Source organism: Kogia breviceps, chromosome 11 (assembly GCF_026419965.1).
Source record: "Kogia breviceps isolate mKogBre1 chromosome 11, mKogBre1 haplotype 1, whole genome shotgun sequence".
Classification (NCBI taxonomy): Eukaryota; Metazoa; Chordata; class Mammalia; order Artiodactyla; family Physeteridae; genus Kogia; species Kogia breviceps.
In genome coordinates, this window is record NC_081320.1 from 77,739,254 (window position 1) to 77,760,327 (window position 21,074).

The 21,074-nt window shown below is 40.1% G+C and overlaps 1 protein-coding gene across 6 annotated transcripts in view; it reads right to left on the reverse strand.

The window, feature by feature from the left end:
* TTC27 (tetratricopeptide repeat domain 27) overlaps positions 1-21,074 on the reverse strand; it is a 177,761-nt gene that overhangs the window by 54,314 nt on the left and 102,373 nt on the right. For all 6 annotated transcript variants that reach the window (XM_067007841.1, XM_067007840.1, XM_067007838.1 and 3 more), the window contains exon 13: positions 3,718-3,945. In XM_067007841.1, the coding sequence (XP_066863942.1) occupies positions 3,718-3,945 (228 nt within the window). The remainder of the gene's footprint in view (positions 1-3,717; positions 3,946-21,074) is intronic.

Here is a 21,074-nt window from a genome sequence, read left to right on the forward strand (position 1 = left end):
ACAACACAAAACAACAAAAAAAAACTAGTGTCTTTAAAAATTACTCTCTGGGTTTTTCTTTGAGGCCTCATACTGTTGGCTAGCTTTGTCTATGTCCATTTCACTAGACTGTAGCAGAGGGTACAAACCAGGCCATCTGGTGATCTGCTGCTACTGCTTCCTCCTCTGGTTCCGTGCCATGTGCACAGTAGACAATTAATATGTATTTGATTGAATAACTGGTTGAAGATATTATTTGTTCACTCATTCAACAATTATTTATTAAAGACCCAATATGTGCTAGGCACTGTTACAAGCACTAGGAAAATGTAAATGAACCATACAGATAAAAATTTCTACCTTCACAGAACTTACATTGTAGTGGAGGAGAAAAAGATTTTTTTTTTTTTTTTTTTTCGGTACGCGGGCGTCTCACTGTTGTGGCCTCTCCCGTTGCAAAGCACAGGCTCTGGATGCGCAGGCTCAGCGGCCATGGCTCACAGGCCCAGCTGCTCCACGGCATGTGGGATCTTCCCGGACCGGGGCACGAACCCGTATCCCCTGCATCGGCAGGCGGACTCTCAACCACTGCGCCACCAGGGAAGCCCAAGACTTTTTTTTTAAAGTAAGCTATATATAATATTAGAAGGTGCTAAGTACTATGGAGAAAAATAAAGTAGGGAAGGAAGATAAGGAATGTAAGGTAAGGGTGGAAAGTGGGGGTGTGATTTTAAATAGAATGATTATGGAAGGCCTCTCTGAGAAAGTGACATTTGATCCCAGAAGTGAATGAGGTCATGGAGCAAGGTATGCAGATATCTGTCCAGAAGAAGAACATTCCAGGCAGAGGAACAGCAAGTGATGAAACCCAGAGGCAGAAATGTGCCCAGAATGTTCAGGGAAGAGCAAAGAGGCTAATGTGGGGTGAGTGAGGGGGAGAATGGGAGGAAGAAGGTAAAGAAGCAACAGGGGCTAGGCTTGGAAAAGCCTTGAGAGCCAGTCAGAGACCTGGCTATTATCACAGGTGATGGAGCAGAGGAATGACACATATGACTTGCATTTGAAAGGATCAACTTGGATGTTCACTGAGTATAGGCAGACTGTAACAAGACAGAGGCAGGAAGACCAGTAAGGAGGTAACATATTAACTAGGTGAGAGGTGATGGGTATTTGACCAGAATGGTGGCAGGTAGCAAGCAGTTGTCCAATTCTGGATATATTTCAAAGGCAGATCTCCTAGGATTTGCTGATAGATTAGATGTGGGATATGAGGGAAATAGAAATCAAGGATGACTCCAAGACCAAATAGGCTGCCACTTACAGGGATGTGGATGATCTTGGGGGCAAAAGCTTTTAGGAGGGGGAGAACAGTATTTCGGATATTAGAAATGTTAAGTTAGAGTAACGAATGGGGAGACTGAGAAAGCAGTGAGATACAGAAGTCTGCAATTAAGGGGAGAAGACAGGACTGAAAATAAACTTTTAGGAGTTGTCAGCATACAGATGGTATTTAAACTAGGGGACTAGATTAAATCAAGAGAGTGAGTGTAGACAGAGATATACAGCCCAATGACTAAGCCCCAGGAACCAGCAAAGAAGACTGAGAAGGAGTAGCCAGTGAGGCAGGAGGGCAATGTTAAGGCTGGACGTTAAGAAGAGACTGTGTGCTTGAGAAAACAATTCATGTGCGTGGTTTAACTTAGACAGTGGAGGCTAAGGGAGGAAATTTATTTTTCCCACTCCTTACGGCAGCTGTGGTTGGTTAAACTTTAAACAGATAAGCAAGGATATGATACAGTTTTCCATAAAAGTAAAATTTTAGTAACACAATACTGAGCTCTATTTTCTACCAAAAAAAAAAAGTGTCCAGTGATAATCAAGTTAGTGCAGGGTTTCTCAACCTGGGCACTACTGACATTTTAGCCAGGATAATTCTTTATTGTGGAGGGCTGTGCTGAGCATTATGGGATGCTTAGCAGCATCCCTGGTCTCTACCCACTAGATGTCAGTAGCGCACCCCTTCACCTCCCCACCATCGCCAAAGGACCCGGAGACAAAATCGTCCCCAGCTGAGAACTCTGAGATAGAGCAAGTTGTCAACAAAAACCAACTCTATGTTAAGCATTCTTGCTGTGAAATGCAACTGTCAGTTTCTGCTGATATTCTGTACTCCCACCTGTCCTACTCTCCTCTCCAGGCTTCTCACCAGCCCACAGATGAGAAAGATTCTCATTGTATTCACTACGCAGAGCAAGGAAAGTAAGCAATTGGCTCAACCTGTCATAAAAAAAAAAAAATGTGTTCTGATTTTTTTTTTCAATGTAAAAGATATGCCCCAAGTCTACCCAGTTCAAAGGTGAACATTTCTGCACACCCTCATTCATTGCAGCACTACTTACAACAGACAAGAGGTAGGAGCAACCCACTGCCCATCGACAGATGAATGGATAAAATAACTGGTATGAACATACAGTGAAATATCATTCAGTCTTAAAAGAAAGAAAATTCTGACACATGATACAACATGGATGAACCTTGAGGGCATTATGCTAAGTGAAATACGCCAGTCACAAAAGGACAAACCTTATATGATCCCACTCATATGAGGTACTTAGAGTAGCCAAATTCATAGAAACAGAAAGTAGAGTGGTTTTTAGGGACGAGAGTCGTGGGGGGAGAACCGGGAGCTAGTGTTTACTAGGTGCAGAGTTTCAGTTCTGCAGGATGAGAAGAGTTGCAGGAATGGGTGGTGGCAATGGCTATACAACAAAGTGAATGTACTTCACACTACTGAACTGTACACTTAGAAATGGTTAACTTTTCTGTTAATGGTAAATTTTATGTTACAGGCTTTTTATCACAATTTAAAAAAGAACAGATTGCTGGCTCTGGAGTGAGACTGTCTGGGTTCAAATACTGGCAAAGTGCCCAAAGAGGTACCTGGCTCATAGTAAGTACTCAGTAAATATTAGTGGCTGATATTAAATTAGTATTATAACTAAAATTATATCAAGTCGGTGTGCATGTTTGTCAGAAGCATGGCTGACAGGTGACTTTGGTGATTGGGAAAGCAGTCATAAGGAAAGTTTGGTTAAAAAAAATAACCATTTCTAGGAATAAAACCATTTAACTGACTGAGTATTATTAAATACAAAATAGGTTGATCTCTTTCCCCTCAAAATTAGGTACTCTCCTATGGGTTTATTTTGCACTTACTTATTTTAAAGATCCAGGTTCCTTTTGCATTATTTTTTCAAATCTTAAAAATTTTTTTAAACATTGAGAAATGCTTCTGTGCATGTAAATACATTTTTTCCTAAAATGATCAACTACCCATTCTATATGTTACCCTTTTTATATAAAGGTTTTTCTTTCGTTATTGACACCAACCATTACTTGCAGAGTCCTTCACTGCCTGTAATTATGACTCATTCACTTCCTTCCTAGTATATCTACTCAAAATGGAGCCTAACTTTAATAGCTCTATTTGTGTTAAGGACAGGTTAACAGAGAGAAATAACAAAAAGAAACAGAAAAGTGAATAAAAGAAGCACAAAAGAAAGCGAGTAAGAGAAAAGCAACCTGTCCACTCTTAGTGACAAGCAAGAAGTATTCTAAATGCTAGGTTCTTAGCTCACAGATGAGCTCCCCGGTCTTTATGAAAGAAAATGGGTATTCATTCAGTAAGTCAAAATCAAAGAAAGGCAAGAACAGATGAGGCTTTATGAACTGTCCAACCTGCATGGGATTAATCTTCACCGAGAGTTCGAAGCACTCCACGCATTCTTTAAACTCTCTGCTTCGCAGATGGAGGAGGCCTTTGGAGCGCTGGGCGCGAGCGCTGCGGTGCTGAGACAACTCCCAGGCCTGGTCGTAGTAAGAGTGCTCTCGAAGGACATCTCCAAGCAAGCAGTATAGACTTGGTGTTTCTTTTTTCTCCAGCTCTTGCCTGAGGATTTCTTCTGCCTAGAAATAACAACAGAAATAAATAAATTGCTGAATAGTGACAAATGCCTATTTTTTTAGCACATATACCATCTTTTATGTCACATGATCCAAAATTTTATTTTCAAAGTTTGAGATGACCTGCTTATTTCATGCATCTAGGACACAGGCTGAAAAAGAGAGGAACAGTAGAAGATAAATATGGTACAAGTAACAGAGGAACAAGAAGTAAGAGGTGAACATGCTTTGCTGGCCTCTGGAATCCTCAAGGAAAGGCACCAAGGAGAGGCTGACCTCATGATATTGGGGGGGATTCATTTAGCTCCCCTTTTCCCTGCTCCCTGTTCCAGTTGTCACCACTGTGACCGTAAGAGCAGAGCCTTCAATTCACCTCCACCCAATAGCAATGAAAAGTATGTTTTCCCTTTTTAAAAATGGTATGCTTCAGGAGCCTGGGATCGCTGAAAATTTTATAAAAGAAGGGAGAGGGTACAATTTAATAGGCACTGCTAAACACCTACCTCTTAACCGAACTACATCACACCTCACAGATAAAACCTGCCGGAATTCCCTGGTGGTCCAGTAGTTAGGACTCCGTGCTTCCACGGCAGAGGGCACAGTTCGATCCCCAGTTGGGGAACTAGGATCCTGCATGCCGTGCAGCATGGCCAAAAAAACAAACAAAAACAAAAAACAAAAAAAAACCCTTGCCAACATGAGACCCATCTGCTTCCAGACAGTCCATTCACTATAGAAATTAAAGCCCATCTTCAGTACATGGCTTGGGTATTATTCTCATGTGTCCATAATTTAGCTTTGTCACCCAAGCTAACTCTGTACTTGTGACATATACTACCCAACTTCCCCCACCCATGTCTGTTACCCACCCCCACCCCCATTTCTGATTAATTTCAACAGAGGGCAAGAAGCATGGTAGCAGCTCTACTTTCCATCCTCACACACAAATACTTCCACATAAACAGCAGTGGGGTCACCAAATATGCCAAGACAGCCTTGGCCAAAGTGGATGTAGATATCCAGGAAGCCATCCTTTGGTAGCCAAAATGGTAGTTTAGACCCCCTAACTTGCGTGGCTGGCAATCTTTAAAGTCTGTATATATTATTTTCTTTAGGTTCAACATATCTATAATTTAAGTCTTAAGCAGTCTAATTTTTGTGAAATCTTTTAAGACGGCTGTACTTCTAAAAGTGTCTTTTGGGGGCTTCCCTGGTGGCGCAGTGGTTGAGAATCCGCCTGTGGATGCAGGGGACACGGGTTCTTGCCCCAGTCCGGGAAGATCCCACATGCAGCGGAGCGGCTGGGCCCGTGAGCCATGGCCGCTGGGCCTGTGCGTCCGGAGCCTGTGCTCCGCAACGGGAGAGGCCACAGCGGTGAGAGGCCCGCGTACCACCAAAAAAAAAAAAAAAAAGTGTCTTTTGATGCCGCCACCTCTTTTGCATTTCTGATACAGTATGGGTTATGTAGGTCTTTTAGGCTAGTCTGAAAATGAAACCAGAATCTATAAAACGGGTTCTAAGAGAAAACAATTCCAAGTCCTAAACGGCCAAAATAAACATGAAGTTTTCAAATATAATCCATGAAATTCCTTTATTCACAGATAATACAAGTTATTAATGTATCTAACTATAATTCCATATTCGATATATTGATTTTTCAGTAGGTACATTTCAATATACTTTGTATTCAATATATTAATTTTTATGTATATACGTGTATGTATTCAACCAAACTGTGTATAACAGATTGTAGCCACAGTGGGATTTTTGCTGAAATGACCTTACAGTGTAGTTGAGGCATTTCTCTTGACAGCATGGCACTGAAACTTGATACCCACACTCTCCCACTTCTGCTTTAAACTGTTAGAGTGGATTCTGTGGTCTGCAATTAAACAATGACCATTACAGTAACTGAGTACAGAAGCGACTGCTGTCAATACACTCCTGAAAAAAGTGAAACTTTAGTTTTTTAAGGAACCTCCATACTGTTCTCCATAGTGGCTTTAGCAATTTACATTCCCACCAACAGTGCAAGAGGGTTCCCTTTTCTCCACACCCTCTCCAGCATTTATTGTTTGTAGATTTTTTGATGATGGCCATTCTGAGCGGTGTGAGATGATATCTCATTGTAGTTTTGATTTGCATTTCTCTAATGATGAATGATGTTGAGCATTCTTTCATGTGTTTTGTTGGCAATCTGTATATCTTCTTTGGAGAATGTTTATTTAGGTCTTCTGCCCATTTTTGGATTGGGTTGTTTGTTTTTTTGATATTGATACCATATGACCCAGCAATCCCACTACTGGGCATATACCCTGAGAAAACCATAATTCAAAAAGAGTCATGTACCACAATGTTCACTGCAGCTCTATTTACAATAGCCAGGACATGGAATCAACCTAAGTGTCCATCAACAGATGAATGGATAAAGAAGATGTGGCACATATATACAATGGAATATTACTCAGCCATAAAAAGAAATGAAACTGAGTAATTTATAATGAGGTGGATGGACCTAGAGTCTGTCATACAGAGTGAAGTCAGAAAGAGAAAAACAAATACCGTATGCTAACACATATATATGGAAACTAAAAAAAAAAAAAAAAAGGTCATGAAGAACCTAGGGGCAGGACAGGAATAAAGATGCAGACGTACTAGAGAATGGACTTGAGGACACGGGGAGGGAGGGGGAAGGGTAATAAACTGGGACAAAGTGAGAGTGACATGGACATATATACCCTACCAAATGTAAAATAGAGAGCTAGGGGGAAGCAGCCGCATAGCACAGGGAGATCAGCTCGGTGCTTTGTGACCACCTAGAGGGGTGGGATAGGGAGGGTGGGAGGGAGGGAGACGCAAGAGGGAAGAGATATGGGGACATATATATATGTATAACTGATTCACCTTGTTATAAAGCAGAAACTAACACAGCATTGTAAAGCAATTATACTCCAATAAAGATGTTAAAAAAAAAAAGTGAAACTTTGTGATTGGTTATCTGATCTGGTTGGAGTTGAAGACAATGAGGACCCAGTGACCACGACAGGGTTTAACGTCAGTCGTCCATGACATCCAGTGATGAAAGGATTACTTAAATTATCACCTGCGGTAACTTAGAATGAAGCACCGATCTAATGCAAGGTTTTTACAGTTTGAGTGACAGGACATTGTGAGAGACAGCAAGACTGTGAGGTAGGTCAGTTGCTCCGAAGTACACCGGACAGCTCAAGAAGAGAAAATGACACTCAGTGTTTTAAATCCTCAAGGCCAGAGAACCAGGGAATTTCTATAATTTCCTAAAAGAATTTGTTTTCCTTGTAGCTGCCAAGCTGGTACAGGCAAAAATCAGACGCAGGCATTGCTCTTGCAGGATTGCTGAATTACAATATAGGATGAATTCAGTTTCACTAGTTCTATGTGAAAGTTAGGGCATTTGATTGGGTTAATCAAACATGCTTTACTCATTCATTTTATTTCCTCTATTGCCTCTTAGCTACACATCATTTTATTAAATTTTCATGATTGCTCTAGGGCTACTCATGTGCCTCTTCAATTGATCTAAGTTCATTCAGAGTTAATATTGTATCACCTCACCTTTCTCAAGTCACAAGTGGCCTTCCTAAATTTCTGTTCCACAGAAACAATGAGAGATAAATAAACAACTGCTATTGTTTTAAGCCACTATGTTTTGATGTGGTTTCTTATATACCAATAATAACTGCAACAGTTGTTTAAAGCGAGAGGGTTACTCTAGTGCCAGTTACTTCATCATGGCCAGGAGAAGAGGGCACTGATTATAAAAGAGCAAGACCCAAGCATTTAAATGCGGACATTTGGGATGATTCAGATAATAGAAAACCCCCAGATTCTATGGAGTTTCCTCCCAGCCAGCAGAGACAACCCTCCCCTATCTGATAAGCCAAGTGCTACCTTGCTTAAGGACAGTGTAACAACTACACCTCAAGCTTGCAACAGAATGCCAATTCTCTCCTATTACCTAACCCCTCCCACCCCTCATTGCCTCCAGACATGTAAATGGGTTATACACAAAAAGAACTGCAAGATTTTCTAGAGAGAAAAACCTTGGGACCATGTGGAAAAAGATTCTAAGGGAGCTAGACCATAAACAAAGAGGATCATAATTTTAAATCAGATTAATGTAGATACTCATCAGAAAATTGTGATTCACAGTTCTAACTCAAGCAGCTGGGGATGGTTCCAAACTATTTGCTCAACTGCTTGACTAAAACCTATTCCAAACTATTTGCTCAACTGCTTGACTAAAACCTAGACTCAAACATGGCCAAAACTAAGGCTGAGATGCCAAAAATTCCTTGGTGTAATATGGAAGGAAGAACCCAACAACTTAAAAGAAAAGGCTGTTGTTAATTTATCATTTGCAACCTGTTACCCACCCTACCTGTGTCCCCCATTAAGGCCAAGGGGCTACTCCTTTCACCTTGACTTTGAGAAATACATTGTACCTGGGAGTATCAGCATTTTGAAAAGTGCTAGAGTAGATATCCTATGTATGCTGGGGGTAAAGCCGAGAGGTCCTTCTGTTAAATGAGCTTCCTGATTTCAATGGGGATGATCAGAAGCCAAGGTAGCAGAGACGTGCTGATAGCCCCTGGAAGCAAGATGAACATAGTTCTTTGTAACAGGCACAGCCAGAGTGATAACTAGAATGGTGTGACTAGCATGGATCATAGGTGATGGCCAACTGATCACAAAGATTTTTAACCATATTAGATACACAGCCACCTAAGTACAACTTGCTCTATGTAAGATTTAAAAAAAAAAAATTTAGATTTGGAGACGAGATGTCTGACCTGAATTACCATGCTGAAACACTGTCTCTCACCTAATTCCTATCCCTGAGTCATTTCACAGACTCAGAGCCTCTTACAAGCAAACAAATAAACAAGCAAGCAACTCAATATTGGTGAGAAAGGACCCTGTGATAACATAACAAGTATATACCACAATTCTTCTTCCCTAAATAAGTAATTATAACCATTTACCAGGTAATTGTATCCTGCGGAAAAAGAAATACCTCTTTTCAGGGTTGATTAGCTCTTGGTTACTGCTAATCCCTGGGGACTCAGAATATCACCATGTTGAGTTAGTGGGTTTAGGGGAGATACTAAGTCTACCATGGGATGGACTAAGTCCCGAACCCACCCAGTGGTTACTTCCCTAGTTGAATACAGAGGTGAATTACATACATCCAGCAACAAGCAGAGTCCACAGTGAGTGCTACTTCGGAATAAAGGGCCAAGTGAAAGCCTCTGAAGCTGCTTCTCCTCATTAAAAGAGAAAACCCAAAGCAATACTGCATATCTATGTAAACCACAGACATGTGTGCCACTATCAAAAACTTGAGAGACACTGCAAAGTGTGTGTGTTTGTACGTGTGTGCATGGGCCGTTTAACCTACCCATTTAAATTGAGAACACAGACAGGTCCTGGAAAATGTCATAGATTATTATAAAGTTAATGTAATGGTGCTCTAATTATAGCTACTGTTCCAGACATGATCTCTTTACTGTAGCAAATACTCACAGCCCCAGACATATGCTAAGCAGGTACTGAAACAGCAAATAGATTTTTCTCTACCCAATAACCAGGCAACATCAAATGCAGTGGGCTTTAACTAGCACAGAGAGAAGTAGACTTTCCCTGTCTTTCCTCAGAATTACACAGACTTATGGTATAATTCAGTCTGAAAGGACCTTGATTGTCTCACCATCCCATTAGGCCGTACCAGTCTTGATGATATCATGCTAATAAAAGTCAAGAAACTAAAATAAAAAATTATATGCCAATGTCAACCAAAAACCAATTGGAAATTATATACTCTTGTCACTGTAACTTGTTATTAGGAAAATTTTCATTTATAAAAATTCATTTTATACGTGCCTTAGAAGGAACTCATCTATTAAATAAAGTAAGATATGTAAAATAAATGTTTATGTGTTATTTTTGTTATTATTTCTAGTTATTTTTGTTCTTACATGCCCTAAGAATGCTTCAATATCTAAACCTCTTTTGAAGAAACTACATTTCCCCCAAATCAGAAATTCTTCTTTACATATATAACACAATCTATAAAACACTCTGCATCTGGGAATTCCCTGGCAGTCCAGTGGGTTTGAACCCTGGTCAGGAAACTAAGACCCAAAAAACTGACCAAAAAAAAAGAAAAATTAATTAATTAATTGTATTAAAAAATACAATACTCTGGGCCTATTAGTAGTTTGTCACTTTCCAAATAAGTAAACTCCCAAGTAAAAGGACTAAACCACTGCATGGTCATATGTACCAGATCATGCTACGTACTTGCTTAAGCTGGGAACTACCTTTCCTAAACCCCCTTTCCCTTCTGATTTCGTGTTAGAGTTGGTCAGAAGGGAAACTTGCTAAGGATTTGAAAGGTAGAAGTAAAGCAACAAACATCCTTTACTCTTGGAAGGTTGTCATGGTTAAATATGACACCAAACAAGAGGCAGGGATGTCCTGAAGATCCCAGCTTGACCATGCTCTATGTGTCCATCTTGTCTTTCCACTTGCTGGCCCTGCCAACCAATAGCAACCCCGGGCCCACCATAAGACACTTCACTCTGGATCCACAGAGCTTGTAGCTACAGAGATCCAACAGCTTTCCACAGACCTCTCCACAAGTTCCTTCTTCCTCCTCCCATTTGAATGGCTGGAAGTACGTGGCTTCTCAGATTCCCCTGTAAGTTCTGACTGATGTACTTGTGCCCATGCTTCAAGTGGATCGTTAAATGATTCTTTCCCTGATCCTCTTACTCCCTCTTTCACTCCTTCATTTTCCTTCCCACATTTGTGTAATATCGAATTCTTTTAGCGAACCTCTATTCCCCAAAATACTCAACGTGGCTCTGCTTTCATAAACAAAACCTGAATGATAAAATCTTTTTTTTTCCATTTTTCCTTTTAAATGCCTTACATGTCCTTCCATCTGACAGTATTTACAGATTAGTTTTTATTCAGCACATTATTAAATGCATTATCTCACTTAACCTCTTTAATAATTCTGAGAGGTAGATATTAATATGCCCATTGATAAGACAAAGAAACACAAGTTTAGATTCCTTGATCAACTGGTAAGCCCAAAACCAAAAAATACTAAGTTGAAAAACAGGACCTTGATTTCAGGTTCGATACATTTCCTATTTTCACATCAGCAAAAATGGTGGTATAAGGACCTCTAAAATTTCCCTGCACCACAAAAGCAACAAAGAAAACTGGAAAAAGTGTTAGAATCAACTTTTTCAGAACTCTGGAAATTAATCAAAGATTTGAAATAACCCAGGGAGTGTTTATTCAAGAAAATGATAAAACTCTTGGTAAGAACAGCAAGCTTTGTGTCGTTTTAACATGTACCATTCCTATTCCCTCTTCTCCAGCTCTGCACTAGCCTTGAAAACCAACAGCATATTATCATGGGAAAATTATCAGCCAAGCAGCCACCAGAGGGAACAAAATGGGTTTGGAGCTCTTGTGAAGTTTCATTCCCAGAAAATTGGCTGGTGGTTCCCTGGAAGAGCCCACTTGCAAAGCTGTCTTTATTTAACCTAACTCTGAATTTGTCCAGTGATGACCCTTTGTCAAAAACAATTAGAGAGAAATGGAAATAAAAACAAAAGTAAACAAATGGGACCTAATGAAACTTAAAAGGTTTTGCATAGCAACAGATACCATAAACAAGACCAAAAGACAACCCTCAGAATGGGAGAAAATATTTGCAAATGAAGCAACTGACAAAGGATTAATATCCAAAATTTATAAGCAACTCATGCAGCTCAAGAACAAAAAAACAAACAACCCAATCCAAAAATGGGCAGAAGACCTAAATAGACATTTCTCCAAAGAAGATACACAGATTGCCAACAAACACATGAAAGAATGCTCAACATCATTAATCATTAGAGAAATGCAAATCAAAACTACAATGAGATATCATCTCACACTGGTCAGAATGGCCATCATCAAAAACTCTAGAAACAATAAATGCTGGAGAGGGTGTGGAGAAAAGGGAACCCTCTTGCACTGCTGGTGGGAATGTAAACTGATACAGTCACTATGGAGAACAGTATGGAGTTTCCTTAAAAAACTACGAATAGAACTACCATACGACCTCGCAATCCCACTACTGGGCATATACACTGAGAAAACCATAATTCAAAAAGAGTCATGTACCAAAATGTTCATTGCAGCTCTATTTACGATAGCCAGGACATGGAAGCAACCTAAGTGTCCATCTACAGATGAGTGGATAAAGAAGATGTGACACATATATACAATGGAATATTACTCAGCCATAAAAAGAAATGAAACTGAGTTATTTGTAATGAGGTGGATAGAACTGGAGTCTGTCATACAGAGTGAAGTAAGTCAGAAAGAGAAAAACAAATACCGTATGCTAACACATATATATGGAATCTAAGAAAAAAAAAATGTCATGAAGAGATTAGTGGTAGGACGGGAATAAAACACAGACCTACTAGAGCATGGACTTGAGGATATGGGGAGGGGGAAGGGTAAGCTGTGATGAAGTGAGAGAGTGGCATGGACATATATACTCTACCAAATGTAAATTAGATAGCTAGTGGGAAGCTGCCGCATAGCACAGGGAGATCACCTCTGTGCTTTGTGACCACCTAGAGGGGTGGGATAGGGAGGGTGGGAGGCAGGGTGACTCAAGACAGAAGAGATATGGGAACATATGTATATGTATAACTGATTCACTTTGTTGTAAAGCAAAAACTAACACGCTATTGTAAAACAGTTATACTCCAATAAAGATGTTAAAAAAAAACGATTAGAGACAATTGATTAATTCTGCAGCTGCCTGAGGTAGTAACAGCTGGGGCAAACAATAGGCTATACAAAACACTTCAAGGAAAATAAGGGAATGAGATATACGTTAAGGGCTTTGAAAATCTCCACCATATTGGTGGGAATCTAGAAGTCCATGCATGTGTAGGGCTGTGTACATGTTCAGGAAAGACCTGAGAAGGCTCTATGCTCTCACCTCAGGTTGACCCTGAGGCTTTGCACAAGCAGTTACTGAATGCTAAGGGAGAGTTGTCAACTGCCTGGGTAAGTGTTGAAATCATACCCCAACACACACACACCCAGATCCCACCAGCAAAGACTGGGAGACTTCTTAATTTAGGTATTTAAGGAATTTTCTGTCCAATCATTAGCTGAACATTAAGCTAACTAATATGAGACTACACAAAGAAACAAGAAAGTATGGCCCTTACATGGGAAAAAAAAGTAGAAACCATCCCTGAGGATGTCCATATGATGGACTTAAACAACACTTAAAACCTGCTATTTTAAATAATGCCTAGTACAAGGACTAAGAAACTCACAAAGAACAAAAAGTAAAAGAAATGACAACGGAATTAAAATGGTATACTAGAAGGAGAAAACATCCATTTAGCCAAAAAGAAAGCAGTAATGGGGAAATTTAAAAAGACATATAGAAAACAAAATGACCAACATACATCCTACACTATCAGTAATTAAATTAAATGTAAAGGGATTAAATACTCCAATCAAAGGCAAGATTGGCAGAAAGGATTTTAAAATTATGATTCAACTAAATGCTGTCTACAAGGGACACACTTCAGATTCAGATATACAAAAAGAATGAAAATTTTTAAAAAATAAAAAGGAAGATGACACATTGTGGAAACAGTAACCAAAAGAAAGCTGGAGTGGCTATACTAATTTAAGACAAAATACACCGTAAGACAAAAATTGTTACTAGAACAAAGAAAGGCATATTTTAATGATAAATATTCACTCCATCAAGAAGATAGAATAGTTACACACCTAACAACAGAGCCCCAAATTACATGAAGCAAAACCTGACAGATCTGAGGGGAGAAATACAAATTCAACAATAATATTTGGAGACTTCAATATCCAACTTTCAATAATGAATAGAACAACTATACAGAAGACAGAAATAGAAGACTTGAACAATGCTACAAACCAACTAGACCCAACAGACACTTAAAGGACACTCCGTCCAACAACAGTGGAATACACATTCTTCTCAAGTGCACACAGAACATTCTCCAGAAGATATACTATATGTTAGGTCATAAAATGTCTCAATAAATCTGAAAGTATAGAAGTCACACAAAGTATATTCTCCAACTACAACGGGATGAAATTAGAAATCAGTAACAAAGAAATTTGAGAAATTCACAAATATGTGGAAATTAAACAACACACTGTTAAATAAACAGTAAGTCAAAAAAGAAATCACAGGGAAATTGAAAACACTTTGAGATAAATGGAAACAAATATATAATATGCCAAAACTTATGGGATGCAGTGAAAGCAGTGCTTAGAGGAAAATTTATAGTTATAAATGTCTATATACCAATAATAAATAATATCAATTCTGGGTATCTTACCCACTGGAAGATGGTTGTGGAGGGCCAGAGCGGGGCAGCTTCCAGAAGAAGGTAAGAAACACTAGAGCAGTGACTCTGCTTAGTCTAAATTGGCCTCTTTTTTCCTCAAATTCCTATCCCATGTTTCTTTAGATAAGTCAATTCTTTCTCCTTGAGCACTTACACGTCTTCATCCTGACGACAGACTTATCTTCCCCAAGGGTAATGCTTGCAGGCAATATATCTGCTCTCTTCAATTAGTCACACCCTCAGTCTTCCTCACTCTCTCCAAAATGTTCTATTTTCTCTTCCCTCCTCCACTTATCCACTCAACTTATATAATTTGTTACCAAATAAAGAACTACAAAAGATGTGCCCAGTGAACATAAATAAAGCACAAGGGCTTGTAATATCACTTTTGCAGTGTCAAAATGTGGGCGGTCAGAAATCGTCACAGAATGTGAAAAGCTTTGGTCTGGAAAACACAGATGTATGTTCTTACACAATACAAGAAACTTGTCATCTTAACATCTATGAAGTAGGATAAAAATACATTCCCAAACATGCAAAGGCATACTTCAAGTGGCAAATGGCTGCAATGAATGTGGGGTGCCTACAGGAACCTGCAAACCCCAAAGACCATTCCCTTACCCACACATACACACACATCTTACATATCTATTTTACTTTGTAATTCCACACAACTAATTACTATTCTTAATACAACTTTACAGCAGTGACTAGGCACAGTGAATCTCAGCATAAAATTAAGTCAGCCAAGACTTACACAGAACCTTATGAATTACGGCTGGAATAACACTCTCCTTACTTTACCAGGAAAACCTGCAGTGCTTAGAGCAAGAGTCACTCACTCAAATGCCCAGAGATTCTTGCCAATTATTGAGAATGAATAAAGTAGGCTGGCAATTGAACATACAAAGGAAGGAACCACTCCTCAACTCCAGCCAGTTAGCACAATAATATGAGAATTCGCCCCAATGTTTCCATATCATTTGATTCTTTAAGAGAAGAAATCTAGATTTTTAGATGAAATTGCCTGAAAATGCTTACTCTAATTTTTTTTTCAAAATACTACATAAGCCAAACAAAATACCTCTTGCAACTTCAGATTTAGAAAATTAAACTCCCACCCTACAGAGGACACATCAATTGCTCTTTTTCCTGCTCAGCATCCACTCTGATCTTCCGATTACAGAACTCCTCCTCTTCCCTGAGGGGAAACCATTCCATGGGATACAGGTAGGGCCTATCAGAGGCAAGGGCACATGCCTCAGGCAGTTCAGAACTTTTCTGTTACAGCCATGGAATTGACTGTATTTCTCCACTGGGATTACTAACCTTGAGCTTCCAGGGGCCATCTTGTCTGGCTCTTGGAGAGATAACATCATCTCAGCCCCTAGATATGGCTATCAAGATGGGTCTACTAGAATTTTCAGTTGCATGAACCTATAAATTCCTTTTTTTTGCCTAAGCTAGTATATGTTGGTTCTCTTACAACCAAAAGGTCCCTAACATGTCCCTAGAAAACTGTGTTGCATAATTCATTCTATAGACTTCGAACAATAAGAAGATCTGTGAGCAACTTCCCTGGTGGCGCAGCAGTTAAGAATCCACCTGCCAGTGCAAGGGACACGGGGTTCGAGCTCTGGTCTGGGAAGATCCCACATGATGGGGAGCAACTAAGCCCGTGTGCCACGGCTGTTGAGCCTGCGCTCTAGAGCCCGCAAGCCACAACTACTGAAGCCCGCAGGCCTAGAGCCCGTGCTCTGCAACAAGAGAAGCCCGCGCACCGCAAAGAAGAGTAGCCCCCGCTCGCCACAACTAGAGAAAGCCCGTGCGCAGCAATGAAGACACAACTCAGCCAAATAAATAAATAAATAACAAATTTATATACAAAAATTAAGATGAAGAATTAGATGTGAAATGTACCTAGCATTTTGTCAGGCACATAGTAAGCCCGAAACTAATGTTTGTGTTTTTTCTCAATCCCTCCACTGGAAAACCAGATTGGAAAGCAAGATGCTTGAGGCTTCACTACTAGGAAGAAGGAAAGGAACTTGAAACAGCTTCTAGAAACATTAAAATTTTCTATAAATAATCATACTAGTCAACTGTGTACAGTTTCTCCAAAGACAGAAGAATTGCTGTTGTCAACTGTTAAACAGGTGTTTATGTAACACAGGCGTTCATGTAACAGGCCTGGAGGAAGTGAGGACAAAGGGGAAAAGTACTGATGCTACAAGGTTAAAGCTGAATTTTTCCACTCGAGGCTGATTTCAGCCAAACATCAGTTTTTTATGAAAATGTGTAAAATCACAGGAGGAGGCCCTGGAGATCTCAAAGAAAGAATCTGTACAACATACAAACTGAGTAGACTGTTGCTTTATAGAAGGATAGCAGTGGGAGAAATATTTTGCTGGCCAAATAGAACTTGGAATCTACACACTTCCACCTTAGCATCTGTCACACTATACTAAAGTATTCTGCTCACAAATATCTGCACTATCAGACTATCAGCTCCTTGGAGGTAACTTTTTTGCTCATTCTCATCTTTGGAATACCATTGCCCAGCACACAGCAGGTACTCTATAAATGTTGGATGAATTCAACTGAAACTAACACTGAAATCACAAAGGGCTTCAGATTCTAAGTAGAGACATAAAAGATTCTTCCTATTGAGAACGAAGGGAGAACATTTTGGGGACATGCTCTGGCTGACATGAACACTGAGCATGATTAAATTAGGAATGCTCTCACAACAAGTTAGTCCTAGCAAACAGAGACGTCGTACAGCAGAATCTGAATTTCACAGGCCCTTCTCACGCAAGTGATCACACCTAAGAAGTGACTCTCGTTAGGACCAAAAATACCGAGGAGCAAAACTGACAGCCTGAGTTCCGTACCCTGGTGATGTACCTTTTGATCAAACAGTCCAGTGTTGAGAGGTAACTGAGAATTTTAGATATATGCAAGAAAAAAGTTAATATAGCAAAAAATATGCCATATTGGGACTCACTTACATTTATGAAGGTATATTTTTCTACAAGCTGTTATATGGGATATTCGGGTTTGAAGCAGGGACCCTACCCTAAGCACACAAGGATTCCAGGAAGCACCCTGTCAGAGACAAGGCCCTGGGTTCGGGGTAAAGAATATGGGTGAAAGTTCAGTTCAGTATCTAATAAAAAGAAAAAGAAAAACGTTTCAGGAAAATTATTCCTACTTGAGTCAGAAGGAATTATCAAAACAAACTGACCTTCTTGGCTGCGATTTGGGCCTTGATTTTGTGAATGAGCGGAAGGAATTAAAAATTCTAATGTGCGATAAGAGTGGCCCTCATCTGACACTGCATCTGGTCAGTGTGTAGGTAGGGGAATTGGTAGACCAACAACTACAGGAAGCTCTCCTGGCAAAAAAATGAAAGTGGGGAAATGATCTCTAGACCCAGAGATGGTACTAATTATAACAAGTGCATTTGAGGACTACAGAAATGACAGAATTAGGCTTAACAACTAGAGGTTTGCTCCAAGGGGACCAATAAATGGCAGGCTAAGAATTTAAAGTCATATTATGAATTAGATTTGGCCATCTGACAATAGCTTCAGGTTTTTGAAAGTGTGTGTGTGTGTGTGTGTGTGTGTGTGTGTGTGTTGTGTGTACAGCTCAAACAACTTTGGACATAGTCTAACTCAGTCTTTTCCTCTGAAGCACAGAGGAAAATGGATTCTAATTTTTACTACTGCAGAGACTGGTTCTCAAAAACAGGGAGCTGGACCACTGGAAAGGTGCTCTATTGCCCTTGACACGGTGAATGGGACGAGAGGGCAGAACTAAGAGAGCACCAAAGAACCTTGTACTCTTACGGCTGTCACATACAATCCTTCTAGCAGAAGGGCAGTTTATCCCTAGCCTACATTCTTGTTCTGTGAGAGGCAACTGAGAGGTGAAAAGTACAAAACACTTCATCTCACCCCAGTCGCTCACTCCCCGTTTCCGTGGGGTGATGCCTAGTCTTATTCACTCTCTGACTGAGCCAACTATTCACTGACTGCTCTTTCCATTTATGTGTGTAACTGCACCACGCTCTGGCTTCATTTTTCAAAGGGTCCCTGCCAACATAAATATTCCAGGTCCAAGATAAAACAGAATAATTAAAAACAGCCCTTGTTATCCAATTAGCCGATCACCTCCTATTTGTACACCAAGTTATATTTTCAGTTGTTTTGCCTATCTTCCTCATTCAAGTGAACACAACAGGTTTTAACTTACAAACTGACCATCAAATTTTAAGGGATTAACAACAACCAGGATGGGGGGCAGGTGCTGGGGAAGCAGTGTGGGCTTTAGAGGAAAGGAAGGGCTGAGCTTGGATTCCAAAATCTGCCACTTACTAACGCTAATCAGGAGAGTGGCAAAAACGATTCATACTTTGTAGGTTGTTACAAATATTAAATGACAGTGATAAAATAATTCTATAAAGAATGTAGTACATAAAAGGCTCTCAAAATTGCATTGCATAATAAAAGCATGCTCACAGTATCTGCAGAGCAAAATTAAAAGTTCTTGAAGGCTCCTATTTCTATTCCTAAAATTTAAAGTTTGAAATGGGAGGGGTGAGACCTCATAATTTGTTTTTGGAGAGAAAATATATAGCAGGGGTTGGAGAGGTATCTTTCACCACATGTAAAGTCCATAAGGAGTGTCTACTTGGAGATTTGCTTCAATGCAATCACTATTCTATGAACACCTACTAGTCATTCATTCAGCAAATATATTTAAGTTCTCCCTAGGCTCCAGGCCTGTGCTAAGTGTTGGCGAGACAGCTATAAATAATATAGACACAAGTCTGGTTCTTAAACAGCTTACAGTTTAGCAGGTGAGCTAAGCCAGCACATGAAGGATAAGAGCACTACTGGGTGTTGTAGGAGCACACAGGAGAATAGCACCAAATCTTCAAGGGAGATTTCAGGGAAAGTACACTGTAGGAAGCAATCACCCAAGAGACATCTGAAGAATAAGGAGTGAGCTGAAGGAGGACAAGTTCTAGATAGACAACAGCATGTGCAAAGGTTCTGAGGTCAAACAATATTGAAAAATCAAGAATTATAAGTAGTTTAGTCCTACCAGAACTTTGGGCACAACCTGGATGAGTGAGTACAAAGGGGGACAAAGCGGAGATAAAAGAGTAGGTAGTGACTTCGCTGGTGGTCCAGGGGTTAAGTCTCGGTGCTCCCAATGCAGTAAGCCCGGGTTTGATCCCTGGTTAGGGAACTAGATCCCGCATGCCGCAACTAAGATCCCATGTGCGGCGACAAAGACCCCACATGCCACAACTAAGAGCCGGTGCTGCCAAAATAAATAAATAATTTTTTTTTTTTTTTAAAGAGTAGGTTGGGCTTCCCTGGTGGCGCAGTGGTTGACAGTCCGCCTGCCAATGCAGGGGACGTGGATTCGTGCCCCGATCTGGGAATATCCCACATGCCGCGGAGCGGCGGGGCCCATGAGCCATGGCCGCTGAGCCTGCGCGGTCCGGGGCCTGTGCTCCGCAACGGGAGAGGCCACAACAGTGAGAGGCCCGCGTACCGCAAAAAAAAAAAAAAACAAAACCGAAAAGTATAGGTAGACAATGCAGTTAGCAAGGTAAGCAGGAGTCAGATCACGAAGTAAAGACCATTCACTCTAAAGAGCTCTCAGTTAATCCTGGAGACACAGGGAAGTTCCTGAAGAGTCAGAACATGATCAGATTTGCCTTTTGGGAAGCTTGCTCGACTGTAGTGTGAGAAAAGAACACGTGGGAACTCTCTTAAATCATATAAAGAAACTATCTTAGAAGAAAAAAACCCCAAACCCCAACCAAATGTTAAAAAGAATCTCAGCTGTTTTAGAAATAAAAGATTTACTTGGGAATTTAAAGGAAAAAAAGGTTAAAGTCCAAAGGCTACAATGATCTGCAACTGTAGCATAATGAAAGATAAGGCTCTGCATCTCAGGTAAGCCTTGTTTCCTAGAAAAAAGAGAAAATAAGAGAGGTCCCAACCTGAATCTCTCCACTTCCTTCCCCTCTGCCCTCTCCAGGCAGCTTACGCCTGCTCAGTCTTTGTCTTTTCACTTATGGACCCAATCTGAGCAACAAAATAAAAATTTTGTTATAGAAAAGCCTTGGGGAAACTGCAGTCAGTGTGCCAAATAACTTTAAAAAATTAAATGCTAGCAGATGAGAACCAGTTCTGACCCCAAGGTCAAGCAAAACTAATCTTAGCTATTTTGCCAGTGGTCATTAAATAACAAGAATTTCTGTAGGTAGTTTCTAAATTAGAAAGTCTGAGATCTTACTAGTGGGGTGCAAACATGAGCACCGGAGCACAATAATTAGACTTAGATACTTTTCCGAATTTTCCTTTTAAAAATAAATTATGCCATTAAGCACTAAACGCAAGGATTAAAATTTTACAAACTTCTACTTAAATCAAAATGTGGTGACAACTACTGGCACACAACCAAATACTAAAAGAACCTTAGCTGTTTCAGAAATAAAACATTTGCTTCCAACTTGATGCAAACGTTTTTAGGGTCTATGATTAAGCTGATCTGTAAATACAGCATAAGAAAAACAGGTAAGGGAAGTCTTTTTTTTTTTGCGGTACGCGGGCCTCTCACTGTTGT